Raw genomic sequence first — 16,277 nt, 5'->3', positions numbered from 1 at the left:
GAGCTTGCTTCGCTGCCTTGGCTTGGCGTAGACCTCAATTTAAACGGTTACTGCTGTCCTGTGCAGTCAGCGCTGTAGTCGTGTTTTCTGTGTCGCTTTCCCTTTCCCTTAGGCTTTCTCGTTATTTTTGCAATTACAATTAACTGATAGCTAAAGGTCAGACTGCGGGGTTTGGGTCGTTTTTTTCTTTCTTATTGTTTTTATTTTATAAACTTATCAAAATGCTTGGTACCTTTTCCCAGTCACTGTCTTTTGCTAAATGCTCTTTATATCGTAATATTTTACACAAATAAAGCTCCTGCAGCTTTTAGGGGATTTTTTTTTTCCTGTCTGGTTGTTGACAGAGAAACTTCACAATTATGTAATCTCACATTAGACCTACCTGATATGTGACCCAAAGGTAAAGGTGTCTGTTGGAATTTAATTTCAGATACCCTAATGTTTTCTTATTGAAATCACTAATTTCCTCTTGAAGATTCTTCATTATGAAAGCTATGTATTACAGGCTACAGCCTGTAATATGTAATATTAGCTACAGCTAATATTATTTTATATAATGTAATTTTTAAATGTTTTTGCAAGAATGGATTTGTTCCATTATAAATAAAGAGCCCAAACCTTGCAGATTAATCTATTTTGGCCTGGCATATAAGTGTAATACTTTACCAGATCAGCTTGAAAAAACAAGGTGCTGTAGCCAGGAGGATGTGTCTCCAAAGCATTAGCTTTTAGCTATGGATAAAGGTTAAAAACAACTCGGCTTAGTTGGATCATTTCTCCTGTATTTTTAGATTCTATTGAGGTAGCTTCCTCAAAGACTTGTCTCATTTCCCCAGAGTATTACCGATGTCCTAAAATGCCCATTGCCCTTTTTTTCAAAGCTAGATTAACTGTTTTGCTGATATTAATAACTGTGAAAGTAGAGCAACTATTTTGTACCTTGATGGGTGCTTGAGGTATAGTAGTATATGATAGGTGACCACATACTCATTTGTATCTCTCTTGTGGTGGTATTTTGGGTACAATGTATCTTTCCATGTATCCAGAAATAATTTTTACTTCCCAATTCATAGAACCATACAAGGAAAAAACCAACTAAAACTCAGACATAATTTAACTGTTTGCAAAGACATTGAAACTGGTAACTGTAACATATTCGGGAAACACTGTGAAGAAAGCTTGATGTAGAAATCAAATATTGCATTTCCTCCTCTTATTCCTTAGAATCTCTCTGGAGTTCAAAGAATCTTGAATTTAGTCCTTGAGAAACAAGGTTTCCTCTTCTGAAATGAGAGGCCATCTAGGGCTGTGCATTAGATGTGCACGAGCATCCCAAAATAGAGATGTTTTGTCTTGAATAATGCTGCTTATGGTGTTAGAGAGGATGTACTTCTCAGTGGTTCCTACACACTTCCTCTGCATTTCCTTTTTGATCCTTGTTTGTAAATAACAACTACTTGGCAAGTTCCAGATGTTGAAGTGACTGTCAGTGACAGAAGTTGAGTGTGTTGCCTTTTGTCCCTGGATGTGCTTGTAGGAATCTTGTCAAAAAGGTGGCTCGTTATTTTGTTTATACCTCTGCATTCCCATTGCCTAGCTCAGGTAAGATGCATTCTTCCTTCCTCATTTTAGGTTCAAAAAACACACCAATAACTTTTTAAATTACTATAGAAAAGACAAGACTCAGGTATTTCTTCTGCACGTGGAAGAATTGGAACTGCTCCACAGCCAGGACTAAGTGCACAGCAGAGCCCCTTGGAGTTTGTAACGCTGAAGTTTCCTGTCTCCAGAGGAGACTCAGGAAGGCAAACCCAGGCACTGGTGCTTGAAGGTGTTCATGCCTCTTCTTCTTTGCCTGTCTCAGGGTTTCTTAACATGATTTGATTGTTACTATAACACTAAGCACTGAATTTACAATTCAATAGTAGTGAATCATGATGACTTAGTATTTGTTTCTTTCCAGTTACCCATGGATGTATAGTCTCCACAATCAAACTGTTCCTTCCAGATGGAATGGAAGCTCGATTGCGATCAGAGTAAGAATAAATATTCATGTATAGCAGAACTCAACTACTGTATAATGAGGATTTGATTGATATTATGTTTAAAATCAGTGTAGGAACAGTTTATTTTCCCGTGACTGTGCAAAGAAAGTGCAAGGAGAGCATGGTTCTTTTGCAGGCATTGTGAAAAAGAAATCTCATATGCTTGTAGCTTTTAGAAATTAACTATGAAGAATAAAAAGGTTTTCTAAAAGAAGAAACAATTTCTTATGAAGTTGAGCTTTTCTGACTGTTTGTGGTTTAGTCTGCTGAAATGGGCATTAGAAGCAGAAAAATATAGGAAAAAAGAAAGCAAATGAGAAAATTCTCCTTCCCTCTTTCTTTAGTTGGGATTATTATTTTTGCTCCTTTAAATGCACATAAACTCTACTAAAGTGAAGTTCATGGAAACTCAACTGAGTATTGACAGGGTTTTCTGTGCATGTGAGCATACTTAGAAGAAATTTGCACAGAGTAGTAGAAACCAAAACCTTAAACATTTTGTTGCTCTGAGTGCCAATTTCAAATGACATAATTTTAATCATCTTTCATTATCAACAATTGTATGTTTTATATTGCTTATTAAAATATTCTTTTATCATTACTATCCAGAAACACTTGCATGAAGCTTTAGGGTGTCTTGTCTTCTGGGAAGATAGGTAAAAATAAATTGTTATGGGAAAATTTGCATATAATTTCATGTCCTAATAAGTAATAGTAGAAATGTGGAGTGTTAAACTTTTAGTTCTTCTGAAAATGTGCAAGTATAGCATTTACTCTAGTGAAAATGTACAAAATTCTGTTAATTTACCAAATATTATTTTACTCAGTTTGTTGAATTTGTAAACGAGAATAGTATATCCACTCCTTTAATATTTATTGTTTTGTGTAAATTGGTTTAAATCCTAATAAACTAATTTTTAAAGAATCAATTTATGTGAATACTGAAATAAAAGTTGGTAAAGAGAGCTTTTAGAATAGCTCCTGTATTTATAATTTGATGTAGTTCTGTAACTTTGAAAAAGCCTCACAGCACAGTATTAACTGTTTTTACATGTTTGTGTATTAACTCTTCAACTTCATCTGAAGAGTGAACTTAAAAATACAAAGCATCTTGATTAAATGCACAAAACTAGTGATCTCCTGGATTTTTGAACTGCTATTCTGCACTTTGTGTTCACTTTCTTTATTTTTTTTTAGTGTTATCCATGCTCCATTACCAAGTCCTGTTGACAAGGTAATTCAGTAATTTACTGGTTTATGCCTTATTCAGCCACATGCTGTTTTCAGACTTGTTATAAAGATGAAGAAGTGGTGGAGTCTGTCCAGTTACATTTAGATATGTTTTCTACTGTCTGCTTTTACCTAGTTTAATATTTTGAGTGGCACTTAAGGTAGAGAAGTAGTGCAGTATTACAGTGTATATTTGAAGGTAGTTTGACTTTTTACATTATGGCACCTGAAACATGTCTTTGGAACAAAACTACTGAGTTAAGATAATTAATTTCCAGGTACAGATTGACAGACCAACAGGTTTGCATAATTTAATGTTTCATCTGTTCTGTGGGACCCAAGAGCAGCTTATGATTTGGTGTTTAGATGAGCTCTGTTGTCTTTGTATCATGTTTTTATGGAGGAGAAGCTGCACTGCAGTGTCTGCAAAGTGGTCTGTCGTGATCTGAAGGAAGATTGAGACCAGACCTCTCTGCTTCTCTTGTGTAGCCAGAATTGCTCACTGTAGAGTCTTGGAATCAGTATTGTCAAGTGTAATTCTTAAACTCAGTTTTGGTAATGTGGGGGATTTGTAGAAAAGCTGTTAATAGATACATCCTTGAGAAAAGTGATCAGGAATTATTTCTCAAGCTTCTAAAAAGAAAGATTAACTTAAGTAGATTTGAATCAGAGAACCTATACCTGAAGAACAAAATGTCAAGGAGCTGTGGAAGCTTACTTGTGAAGTCAGCAGCCCAAGGGGTTTATAGGCTGTGCTTAAGTTGGTTTCAAAACCGTGTATGTGGCTTGAATCCAGGGGGAAGGGTGGAAATTCTGAGGAGGGACTTCAGGTATAACTGAAAACAGTTAAAAGCCTACAAGATTTAGAAAATAAATATATTTCACTGTCAAAAAACTCTGCAAAACAACCCAAGCAGTTTCATTTATGATTAAAAATAGTACAGATATTCCTGAAATCTGAAATAGATACTTATAAAGGGGGATGATAAAGGGGTAGCTCAACAGGAGATGTGTGATTGTAACGTGTGTGCGATGACATTGAGTTGGAAGCCCACAATTTGTGTTTGTCCTTGGGTTGAATGGCTTCACTTTTGTGCCCCTTGGGTTTTTTTGTCAGTTGAATCTCAATTGTAACAATAGACTTAAACTCACTGGTGTGTTGGTGGTTCAAGAACTTGTGAAGACATAAACAAAGTGGGACCTCAGTCCAGAGTTGGGAAGTTCTATGATAAAACAAAGCATAAATAGTAATGGAACAATAAATGAATGAAAATGCTATTATTAGATAATTGTAAGTTTGCCTTCATGGCTAGATTTAAATGAATTTTGCATTATTTGACTTTAATGAGAAATCCAAACCCGTTCTGATTCTTACTTACCTTCTTTTTCAGGTTGCTGCTAACACTCCCAGTATGTATTCTCAGGAATTGTTTCAGCTTTCACAGTATCTACAAGTAGGTTTTCTTTTAAAGGCATTTCGTTTAATTGTTGTTCAAGGCAAACCTTATGCTTTATCTTTGGGCCTGGGTTTTGTAAACAAGAACACCATAAACCTTTTCTGTAGTGAAACAATGTAAAACAGTGTAATTGCACATGGTGTAGTTTTGTGTAAACTTTCAGGGTTTTGCTTGAGCAGTATAAGCTATGTCTTTTTTAGAGGAAACATGGAAGTTTCCTATATAGAAACCTCATGAATGCTGTGTACTTGCTTTTCCTGGCTTTTCTTCTCTCCTACCCTGCTGTCCCCAATTTTCCTTTGCTCATGATGTTTTTGTTATCATCCATTGCTGTGGATGTGTAGAAAAGTCATAGTAACACAAGAAAGGCAACACAAGAGGTCATTTCATGTGTCAAGAACTAGTTTGTTTCTGGGAATGTAAACTCAGTGTGAATATTTCTGACCCGGTGTCCACTGGAAACAGTGCTGGCAGCTCTTCTTCCTCGTTGGCATCACCAGCCTTTCTGTACCTGCTTCTGTGTCACTTTTAGTAGGTGTGTTTTTTCCCCAAAAGATGTCATGTCACAAAAGGGTTAGACTGCAAAATGGCAACACATTAAAGGGTGTGCTAATAGATATAAGTACACAATTTAGAAAGGATCACAAAATCAGCTTCCTGCAAAAGATAAGAAACCATTTTTACTGGTAAATTCTGTCTAGGTTTAATTTATATGTAGTTCTACTGATTTATTTTGCCTGTTTTTGTTAGATAATGGCAATTTTTATTTGTTCACATAAATGCTGAGGCTTTTGAGATAGATACTGTCTTTATATGTATTTGCTGACATAGCAGGAAGCAGCTCAGGCAGATGCTCTTTCTTGGGAAGCCAAATACATACTCACTCCCCAATCTGTTCACTCTCCATATCCTGGAATTGTTAACGAAGATGCTCTTCTATCTCACTGACATAAACCAAAAATCAAACAGAAATAGTAGTTCTTGCTTGGCATTTTTCTTTTGCGACCTGATTTGAGGATGAGCAGCTCATTCCATGGGAGCTGCCAAACTGCCTTTTGGTGTCTGCAGTTTTGTTACTCAAATTATTGACAAAAGACAAAGTGTTTTCAAGTCTTGGAAAGAACAGCCATGTGTCCTCAGCATGTGCACCAGATGCATGAAAAATGAAGGTTTTCAGGAACCTGAGGTTACAGGATATCATTTTCTAATTAGACTATCCAAATAAATGTGTGGATGGATAAAATGGAATGGGGTTATTATGGTTTTGAATATATGACAGTGCTTGTCACATTTCCTTTTTTTTTCTTGTATTTTGTGGTCTCTTCTGTTGCTTCTGATTTTCTGAGTTGTTCTAGCTGAACTGACTGGTGCCCTGCTCTCTTCACAGGAAGCCTTACATCGGGAACAAATGTTGGAACAGAAGCTGGCAACCCTTCAGCGATTACTTGCTGTCACACAAGAGGCTTCAGATACTAGTTGGCAGGTATCTGCAGGCATCCTTTTCCTATGGACTGAATGATGCAGTAACATAAATTTTTAGCTACCAATTTACAAACAATGGGGTGGGAAAGCAGGAGAAACAATAAAAACTGTATGGTGGTTCTCTAAAACTGTGAAAAAGATAATGTTTAATGAATTTAGTGATTATGTGCCAGTTTGAAATAGCTATTGGTAGTGAATACTCCAACAGAATTCAGGTCTTTAAAGCAGAACTCTACTGGCACTACATAAAGCACATATTAATATCAAGGTGATGCTTCTTTTCTGCTAGGCTTTAATAGATGAAGACAGGCTGCTATCAAGACTAGAGGTTATGGGAAATCAATTACAGGCTTGTTCAAAGGTAAGTAGTTCACCTAAAGTTAAATGTTAGTAATTCTGAAAGATACCTCTTTTGGAGTGTTTTTTGAAATTAGTTGGTTGTAGGAAAGCAACTGGAACATAAACTTTCTAAAATGAACCTGTGCAGTTTTGATAATCTGAGTAGCTCTGTTCTGTATTTCATGGAATTTCATTGTCCATGTACTGTCTGAGAAACAAATATGCACTGCCTTGATTATTGTTTAAGCCACTTATGCCTGCCTTGAATTTTAATTTTTGTTTTGTTTCTATTTCCTCTCAACTACCTACGTTGTAAGAAATTTTTCTGCAGGTGTCATTTGAGGTATTTTGTGGGGTACCTCGTAGGCCTCCTACGCTTGAGATTGTCATAACAGTGTCCAATAAAAGCCCCATCATTTTCCTGTATTTTAATCTGACCACTGAATGTGTGCTGCTATACATACACTTAAAAAAATGGTTTACACCCAGTTATGTCAAGCATCTTTGATCACTGATTTGTAGACAGCATATTCCCATCTATCAGAAATTGCTACCTACTTTTAATACACCAGGCTTTACCATGGTCTCTATTATATTTAATCAGCCAAATACTAATTTACATCCTATCTTTGAATTGTTTTACATTTCCAGAATCAAACAGAAGACAGTATACGAAAAGAGCTTATAGCATTACAGGAAGACAAACACAACTATGAGACAACAGCCAAAGAGTCCCTGAGGCGGGTCCTTCAGGAGAAAATCGAAGTGGTCAGAAAATTGTCTGAAGTGGAGGTATGGAAGTTTCATTTCCAGTCCTTTGGAAATGCTGAAATAGTTGTAACTGTTGCTACTTAAATCCCTGTTTTGTTGCCTAATGTGTAGTATGCCAGAATCTGTTGTACCCTGACACTTGCAGGGTATTAAGTAGTACTGTTTATTTCTCCTGTTGGACAATACTAAAATTGTTAAAACAGTTAGAGAAGCTATTATTGCAGCTCCTCCCTTTTCTGCCAGGTTTCAAAATTCGTGAAGCTGTCTTACAGAAATTAGTATGTGTGGGAGACAAGTGAGGGGAAAACAACATACATGCTTTAAAAAAATGCTGTAAGACCTTGTTTAAACTGTAAAATTTATGGAAACATACACTTAACTACTTGTACAAAGTACACTTAAGAATGAGCTTTTATGATTCAAAGTGATGGACACTTTCTTCAAATAAGATTTCTGCCCCTGTAATATCTTTCATCACTATCTTTTCCTTTATTTTCTTTTTCCTTTATCATTATTTGCTATGTTCCCTTAGATCAAGAAGTCTCATAGGACTTAAGTGCAGAAAGTCTATTCTCTTCATGGTTTTCAGAGAATGCAATGCTATAATAAATAACCTTAGGAGATTTTACTTAAATACACCTTCTTATGTTGTAATAGTTCTTGGCAGGTTTGTTAATGACTGGAGTTTATGTTTACTTTTAGCTTTCTTCTCCTTTCCTATCCTAAGAGAAGAATGTGCTGACATTTATTCTACTTGTTCCTCTTTACTTTGACTTATGAGGGAGAAATAATAATTTAACTTCAGTAAGAGGTTTGCTTGAGTGCTTCCTGCCACATACTTATCTCTCCACACAGAAAAGTCATTGGCTCCTGGTTGAGAGTTTTTCTTTAATGATTATTATATAATGTAGTTTTTAATGCACTTCTGTTTAAAGGTCTTTTGGTTGTGAAGGAGAACTAGGTCAGAGCTTGTTAACTCCCCAAAAAACCCTAAACCCAAAATGAATCCCCCCCACCAAAGACCAAAAATGAGTTGATGATCAAAGAAACAAACCTTGAGCTGTGAGGAGGCAACTCTCTACACCATTTAGTTGTGCTGCTGTCTGAACTTCAGGAGCATTCCTTGCCTCCTGGAGACCCAGCTGCCTCTTGAGCAAGGCGACCTTAGTTTAGATGCTTTTCCACATTATGAAGTACAAAAAAAGATTTAGAATGCTTCCTTGGAGCCATTTGGCTGTTATAATGTCTTAAATCATCTTTTTCCTGGGTGAAAGGTATGATGAAATCTGTTGATTACATTGAATTAAAAAATATTATAGAACTTTCAGCTTATCATGAAAGGGAAGAGAATGGTGGAGTGGGACCACACTTTTCAGTTCTTTATTCACAATTATATAGCCCACTGTGAGGTATTTGGTTTGGTTTTTTTTTCCCACATACATAAACCAATTTTTTTTTCACATAATCTGTTCTTTAAGTAGAGCATTAGTTTTGTATAGATCATGTTTTGCCAAGACCTGATCTGTTTGTTTAGCCTTAATGACTAGGAACAAAGCAGCTAAGCATGATTAGTTACATATACCGTTTGGAAAAAGTAGATAATTTTTAGTGTTTGGTAGTTTATTGTGTCTTTTTTATTATTTATTGCATGATAATTCTGTGTTACAGCGGAGTTTAAGTAATACAGAAGATGAATGTACACACCTGAAAGAAATGAATGAGCGGACTCAGGAAGAATTAAGGGAATTAGCTAATAAATACAATGGAGCTGTAAATGAAATTAAGGATCTTTCTGACAAGCTAAAGGTAACGACAGAACTTAATCTGATATATGATGAAACTGTGATGAATGCAACAAATAAATACAATTTCATTTCTAATGTAGTAATCAGTAAAGGTTGTGAAGCTTTTTAAACAACAGGTTAATGATAGAAAGATGCATATCATCTTTTACATATTCTTTTGGTTTGATTTTAATGTACTTGAAGCTGTCATAAGTTAAGTCACTTGCTAAAAAGATTTCTTTTCTGTTCATTTTGAAAGTTACCAAATTTTTGAAGCCAAAATATATTTTAAGATAAAATTATGTAAGGTGTAAAACTTCACATTCAGCTGCTTTTGTATAGGCAAATAACTTTCAACTTAAACATCTTACAGGTAGTGGAATTGGAAACTAGAATTAGAAATAAATTTGCAATTTGTGTTGCCTCTTTGTGCAGTTCCAAACATAACTAGCCCACCTTGTAGTAATAATGTGGCTCAGCTGCCAGGGGGTAGGAACATGCTGTTAGGTTTGTAATTAAACTACATGTCTATGTATATAATTAAAGGTCCTTTATGCTGGAGAACAGAATAAACACTTCATGATAAGTCCTGTTCCTCAGGAGTTTCCAATCTAGATAAGTAGAAGCTGTGGAGGAGGAAGGTAGTGGTGCTGTATGTGGAGGGATGAGATACTTGTTGCATTTGTCCGGGATAAATACTCTTGGGTTCTTTGAGTCCTAATTCAGCATCTCAGACAGAAGATTTTTCTTTCCAAATTAAAAGGTTCAGTTGCTGGTCTTAGAGCAGTTATGAGTTAAAGATGATGCTGAGTATACACAGAAGGGTCAAAACTGAAACTTATTGCTTAGCTTTGAGGGAGAAGAGTCTTTGGAACTTACCATGAGATCCAGCAAGGAAAAAGATGTGGCTTCAGTCAAGTTGGTCTGTGCAGTCAGTGTGCATTCAGTTCAGAAGGGCTCTTGAGTTGTGATTGATTTGAGATGCTGGGAGACTTCAGGTGTTTCTTAGTTCTTGGACCCTGCTACTGTAAAATTTATATTCCTCGGACAAAAAGTTAGTTAAGGTATTTTGAGATTCTTTCTGTCTTACTGTACTTGCAGAGAAATTTATAGAAAAACAGTAGATTTTGCGGTTTTTCTGCTTTCTTTATCTGACTAGCAAAGACAGTTACTTAGATCCATTTAGCTATACAAAAATCAAGGAGACATATTCTTTCACGTGTTAAGTTTCATTTGTTTGGGGATTTTTTTCACCTTTTTTGAGCAGGTAGCAGAAGGAAGACAAGAAGAAATCCAGCAGAAAGGACTGGCTGAGAAAAAGGAATTGCAGCATAAAATAGATGAAATGGAAGAAAGGGAGCAAGAGCTTCAAGCAAAAATAGAAGCTTTGCAGGCCGACAATGACTTCACCAACGAGCGCCTGACAGCTTTGCAAGGTTAGTCACTAGCGGGGGAGAAACTTTGGTTATTTGTTTTTCTTTTAATCTGTGAAATATCTTTCTCTTGGACTTCTGTTTACAGTACGGTTAGAACACCTTCAGGAGAAAACTCTTAAAGAACACAACAGCTTAGGTAGGTGTGATCAAGTTTCTTGTTTCAAGCTGGTTTCCGGATTTTCTGTTCCTTAACTTTTGCTATGACAGTCTCGTGTTCCCGGTGTCTGGCAGAGGAGTTCTGTGTCCCCTGTCCCAGTAGGGAGTTCTCCCGGGCATGGAGAGGGGACAGGGGTCGGCAGAGGGCGCTGGTGCTGCGGGTGTTCAATGCCTGCCCAGGGCCCGGTGCCGAGATCGGACTTGGAGGGGTTTTACATCCTTATGCATTTTAAAATCCTTTTACTTATATATATATATAAAAGGATATATATATGTATATATGTAATAAGCAGTCATTCTTTGGATGTTAGTAAGCTTTCATATGTTTGAACAATCAGGAATGTGGTCTGTAGTGCAGAAAAAGCCATCACACTTTGCCTGCTTTGTTTGATTAGGTACTTAGAAGGAGGAGGTAGCATGAAAAGCCAGATACATTTCACAATGCTGTATTTATAAAGAAACAAAACCCAAAACAAAATCTTGCTTGGTTCCAGAAATAATACCCTTTCTTGATCCTAGGCATACAAGTTGACGACTTCATACCTAAAATTAATGGGAGCACAGAGAAAGGTAGTGTATCTTAAGGCTACCTTTTGTCTTATGGTTGATGTTTGAAGTTGAACAAATTCAAAATGTTCTTGAAAGTTTTGCTTTGAATAATATTCTCTTGAAAACTTAAATTGAATTTGTCCACTCCACTGACCAGCATTTTTTTGCTTAGACTTTCAGTCTGGGTGTTTTTAGAAGGTTCTGTAAAATGTAACAAAACAACTTGGAAGTCGTCTTTTTCTTTTTTTTTTTTTTTTTTTTTTGATGGGCTGTCACTGGAATCAGTAGGAGTTTACTGAATCATATCAGGCTTGTGACACAAGGAAGTGGGAAACTCACTGACTGCTTTTCCTCATGAATTTATTTTCTCTTGCAACACATAGACAATACACCATTTTTCTAGTAAATTTGGTATGGTAAGTAAAGTCAGCAAAACCTCTTTTTTTATAACTGACTTGAAAAATGTGAGTATATAAAATACATAAATAGTAGAAACTAATTTTTTAATGCTCAGGATTGTCTTTATGTGAAACAGGAATTAATACAGATTGAACTAAATGACAGGGTTTCTTACAGACCAGTTAGTTAGAGCCAAGTGTTTTAGCTCATGTATCTTAACGTACACTTGAACTTTTCTTGAATGAAGTTCTCCAGTAAGAATATGGCCTATATCATGTAAAGAGTATTCCAGTTTGATTCCAAATTCACTAAATTGTTTGATTGGCTGATATATATCTGTCCTCCTGTGTCAATTTTTATTTTTTCCTTGACGTAACTTTCTTTTACAGTCTGAGGAATGGTGGTAGTGTTAGTTGAAAGGCTGAGGCACCTATATAGAGAGCTCATAGTTTGAACTAATATTCACAGTGTTGAAGGATTACTGTGTGTATTTTTGAAACACAGTTTTAAAGCATATTTGTAAACTAAGAGGTTTTTAACTAGGGGCACCAATAGCAAAATAAAAAGTTTAGTCATGACATAACTGTATGGTTGTTATTTGGAGCAGGAGGAAAGGTCTGTTAAACATCCACAGGAGCTGTATCTAAACCTCCTCTTAATGTAAGAGTGCTGGTTATCCCTCAGTGCCTCAGGATTTTGATCACTTAGCTGTGGTGCACACAGTGCAAGCAGTTAACATCTGTTCTCAGTTCTCTGGACTGCCATGAGATTTGATTTTTATATGGATTGATCCATCTTGCTGATGCATAATTTTAGGTTGCTAATACTTCTAATGGTTGTGAGACTAGTTAAGAAATAAATCTACCTTTGTTTTTTCATTTTTTTTTAAAAACTTTCCACCCCACAAAAGTTAACATCTTTACAAAGCAAAACTGAGGAATATAAAGATTGGGATTCTTCATTCTAAAAAAAGATGTTGAAAGTGAGGTTGTTGGAGGTTGTTAGCAAAACAGGCAATACTGTGAAAAACAGTAGCCTAGAACTAATTTGAAACATTTAGTAAAAACTGTTGAGCTCAAATACTGATAATTTTATAGAGAAATAATTTATAACATCATATTAGGTATAATTTTTTTAAAGAAACACTTTGTGTTTGGTTTAAAATAGTTTGTAGGAATGTCCTCTTAGTTTTTTTAATACTGATACTTCTTACCAGTTCAGATTTAAAAATTGCCCGTTTAAAAATCATGATGTGATTATAACAAGTATCTTTTGTATTACTGATACTTTTTTGTCAAAGTTGAAGAAGCAATCCCTTTTTGACTTACACTGGATTGCATGAGTCAATGTCATGGATGGATGACAAAATGGATTCCTTTGTCCTATGAGTAACAGTGGAACTTGTGCTTAAACCTGGAAGTTTTAGGAAGCTGTTTGCCAATTTATTTGTCTTTATTAATACAGACAACATGTAACTGCTCATTCAAGTTGTCTTTCTGTGTTTATACAGTCTATCACCTTTTTTGTCCTGCACATACCATGCTATTTTATTATTCTGTATTTTAGCATAGTCTTCCATTATTCTGCCAGTTGTACCACATTCTTCTGCATCTCTGCCATACTTGGTCCTTCCACATTTCCCTGGCATTTTCCAGCTTTCTGCCCTGTGTTCTCTTCATGACAGTCTGTGCCTTTCCGGATCTTCCGGTCCCGTCCCCCTTGTATGACAGATGGGCAGTCATTTGCTCTGCCAGATTTTGGATTTTGTTCTCTAAAAAGCAGCAGGAGACAGTTACTGTTGGTTGGGTTTTTTTGTTTCTGGTGTTTTTTTTTTGCTGAGTAGTCTTGCATTATTTTAGAAGAGCTAAGAATTTTGAAATTATAATGCAGATTGAGCAACTTTGGCAACAAAAGAGAAAAATTGTAAAACCGTGTAAAATCAGTATGTTTTTTAAGATTCCTTTTGTCTCCCTCAAAACTTCAGATCAAGGCCTCAGAGTGTGTGTACAGACACACTCCCTGGCCATGGCAAAAACAAGGGGTTTGCACTACTTTTTTTGTAGCAGCATTCAAGAGCTCTATTCAGACTAGAGGAACTAAAAGCTCATGTTATAGCCTTTGCAGAGACTTTTTATAAGCAACTGTATTCAGATGATGGTGGTTGGGCCTTCATTTTCTCTCACTGCACATATGGAAAAGCTGGTGCAGAAGAGAGGAACTTGCCTATAAATCAAGCCCCTGATAACAGCTGTGCAGAACTGAGTTGTTTCAAAACAGTTGGGTAGAACTGAGTTGTATTTTTCTCAGTGAGTTGCACCACACCTGGCTTTCATCTTTACAATTTTGTGAGCCATGTATTACATAAGAAAGGTATGAGAAATTTGTATACAGTCACTTAGAGGATTGTGTATAAAGGGAAAAAAAGTTTGAATACAGAAAAGAAATACTTTTTAGAATAATTTTGAAGTATAGTAAAGCTCAGCATTGCAGCTGAGCTGCTGATGTCAGAGCTAGTGATTGAACAGTTTGGTTAGAATGTCCCACATTCTGCAGGTTTATACTAAAAGCAGCATTTTCAGACTGCTGGACTCTTGGTCAAATGGTTTCTGAGATCCTCCAGGAAGGAAGTGTTGGCAACTTTTCACTTGAAGAGATGCAGGAACATGATGGAGCTGGGAGCTGAACAAAATCACATGGAGCAACTTGAGTAAACTGGAAATTGAGCCCAGTTTTAGGATCTCTACTGTAGAACTGTCCTTTCAAAAATTGTGCAGTGAAACCGTTTAAAAAGTAAAGGAAGATATTCAACAACACTTTTAAAATAAATGTTTTTCATTTCAAGTGGGTATTAGAGATGAAGAATCAACATGAAGACTAATGAAAAACTTAAATACCCTTTTAAAGCTAATAAAAATGCTGAAGAATATAGGTTAAATACACATTTCTTTTGAAAAGGCAATTGAAGTACTTCCTTCTGATCAGTTCAAAAGAGTAATCTTATTTCCTAGTATCACTCAGACACCATTTCAATTTCATGTCTTGTCTGCTTGCATATTAACTCAGATTTCAAAAGTTCACTGTGAATACACAATTACAAATATTGTTAATATGCCTTTCAAATTTTTTGATGCATCAATTTGAAAATGATAAGAAGGTGTAAACTTAAGTGTTTCTTTCTCTACTAGAGCACTTTCTTTCAAAGAGTGGAGGGGACTGCACTTTTATTCATCAGTTCATAGAATGTCAGAGTGAGTACAAGAGTGTTCACATTTGCTTTAAAAACAACAGAAAACCCAGAAAAGGTGGATGAAAACCAGAATTGTCACTGCTATTTAATTTTTCTGTAGAATTGTGGCATTGTGATATCAAGCAGGGTCTGTAGGAGCAGTGAGGGTATCTTTGCTCTTCAAAGCAATCGTCACATCATCTCTTTGTAGCAGTTAATCCATTATTGTGCCCTGACCAACAAAAGGGTGGTGATGTTGCAACACAGTGTTTAAAACTGAGTGTAATTTTTCACCTGGTACAAATTAAGTTGAAAGCCTAACTCTGTCAGTTTAAACATACATCACAAGCTTGTAGGACAGAGATAAGGCAATGATGCCTTTTCACATATCAATAAAAAGAGAGAAGAGTACTGTTACACTTCAAATAAAACTGGTTTGTAGCATAAAGAATTAATTTTTTATTCAAGAGTTTGTAGAAATTATGTACCTAAAGTTGAGCACAGAGAAGCAATTAGAAGCAGAAACAAGAGATTATCTTTTTTCTGACATTATGTCTGTGGGACTCTTCCCTTTTAAATTTTGATGAGGAAGTGCAGCAGACTTGTGTGACTTTACTGCTGGTGATAAGGGTTGCAGTGCTATAAACTGAATGATGTGATACTGGCAGTGTTTGTCTAAGAAAATTAAAACTTTATTTGAAAACTGTTTATTTTTAAAAATGGCTGGTAGCTATCTTATGTCAGGCTGCTGTTTAAAATAATTCTAAATTCTGCAAAGATCACACATGAATCATCTTTATTCAGTACATAAAAATGAAGTTAAATGTTTGAGTAATCTTTATTTTTGTCTAGACTGAACATGAATAGCACACTGAATGATGTTCAAATACAGATTGGTTGCCTGTTTTCATTGTTTGGATGTTAGCTTAACCTATTTTAGCAGAACTTGGATTAGTATCACTTCTGCAAACTAAATATGACCAATCTTGTAACTGTTGAGAAGGAAAAGTAATTCTCAGTATCAAAAGATTCTAGGATGTGATTGAATCAGTAATAAGAGTAAAATAAAGTTCCATGTGTTTATGCCCTATCTGTTCTTGAGAGATGGAAAGCTACAGGGTGAAGACACTTTAGGGCCTCCATCGCCTCACTTGGAAAAGAATGAGTTCAAAGGGTTCAGGATTTTGCATTTTCTACAACAGTCTAAGCTTTTTATTTCCCATTGAGAGCAAAAAAAAGATTCCAAGTCAACAATTCCTACTTGGGTTGAAAGTTTGCCTTTTCCAAATTCAAATATGTTTAATCAGACCTCACAATATCACGAGGTTAAAAACTGCAAACTGCAGGATCTGTTATTTTCCTTCTGTATGTAAATACTGCCTTTCAGTCTTACTCCTGTTCTT

General features: G+C 35.8%; 1 protein-coding gene across 22 annotated transcripts in view; it reads left to right on the top strand.

The window, feature by feature from the left end:
* Nucleotides 1–16,277, top strand: part of SLMAP (sarcolemma associated protein) — an 82,155-nt gene that overhangs the window by 37,649 nt on the left and 28,229 nt on the right. For 7 of the 22 annotated variants that reach the window (XM_018068503.2, XM_018068489.2, XM_018068494.2 and 4 more), the window contains exons 3-13: nucleotides 1,964–2,036; nucleotides 3,243–3,279; nucleotides 4,667–4,729; nucleotides 6,120–6,215; nucleotides 6,504–6,575; nucleotides 7,205–7,345; nucleotides 8,993–9,130; nucleotides 10,376–10,544; nucleotides 10,630–10,680; nucleotides 11,220–11,270; nucleotides 14,834–14,896. In XM_018068503.2, the coding sequence (XP_017923992.1) occupies nucleotides 1,964–2,036; nucleotides 3,243–3,279; nucleotides 4,667–4,729; nucleotides 6,120–6,215; nucleotides 6,504–6,575; nucleotides 7,205–7,345; nucleotides 8,993–9,130; nucleotides 10,376–10,544; nucleotides 10,630–10,680; nucleotides 11,220–11,270; nucleotides 14,834–14,896 (954 nt within the window). The remainder of the gene's footprint in view (nucleotides 1–1,963; nucleotides 2,037–3,242; nucleotides 3,280–4,666; nucleotides 4,730–6,119; nucleotides 6,216–6,503; nucleotides 6,576–7,204; nucleotides 7,346–8,992; nucleotides 9,131–10,375; nucleotides 10,545–10,629; nucleotides 10,681–11,219; nucleotides 11,271–14,833; nucleotides 14,897–16,277) is intronic. The other 15 variants (XM_018068496.2, XM_018068502.2, XM_018068495.2 and 12 more) reach the window with 6 other exon arrangements.

Source organism: Manacus vitellinus, unplaced genomic scaffold (assembly GCF_001715985.3).
Source record: "Manacus vitellinus isolate BGI_N305 unplaced genomic scaffold, ASM171598v3 scaffold_14_pilon, whole genome shotgun sequence".
In the NCBI taxonomy this organism is placed as follows: Eukaryota; Metazoa; Chordata; class Aves; order Passeriformes; family Pipridae; genus Manacus; species Manacus vitellinus.
Note: the sequence above shows the minus strand (reverse complement) of the source record. Positions and strands in the feature narration are given on the sequence as shown.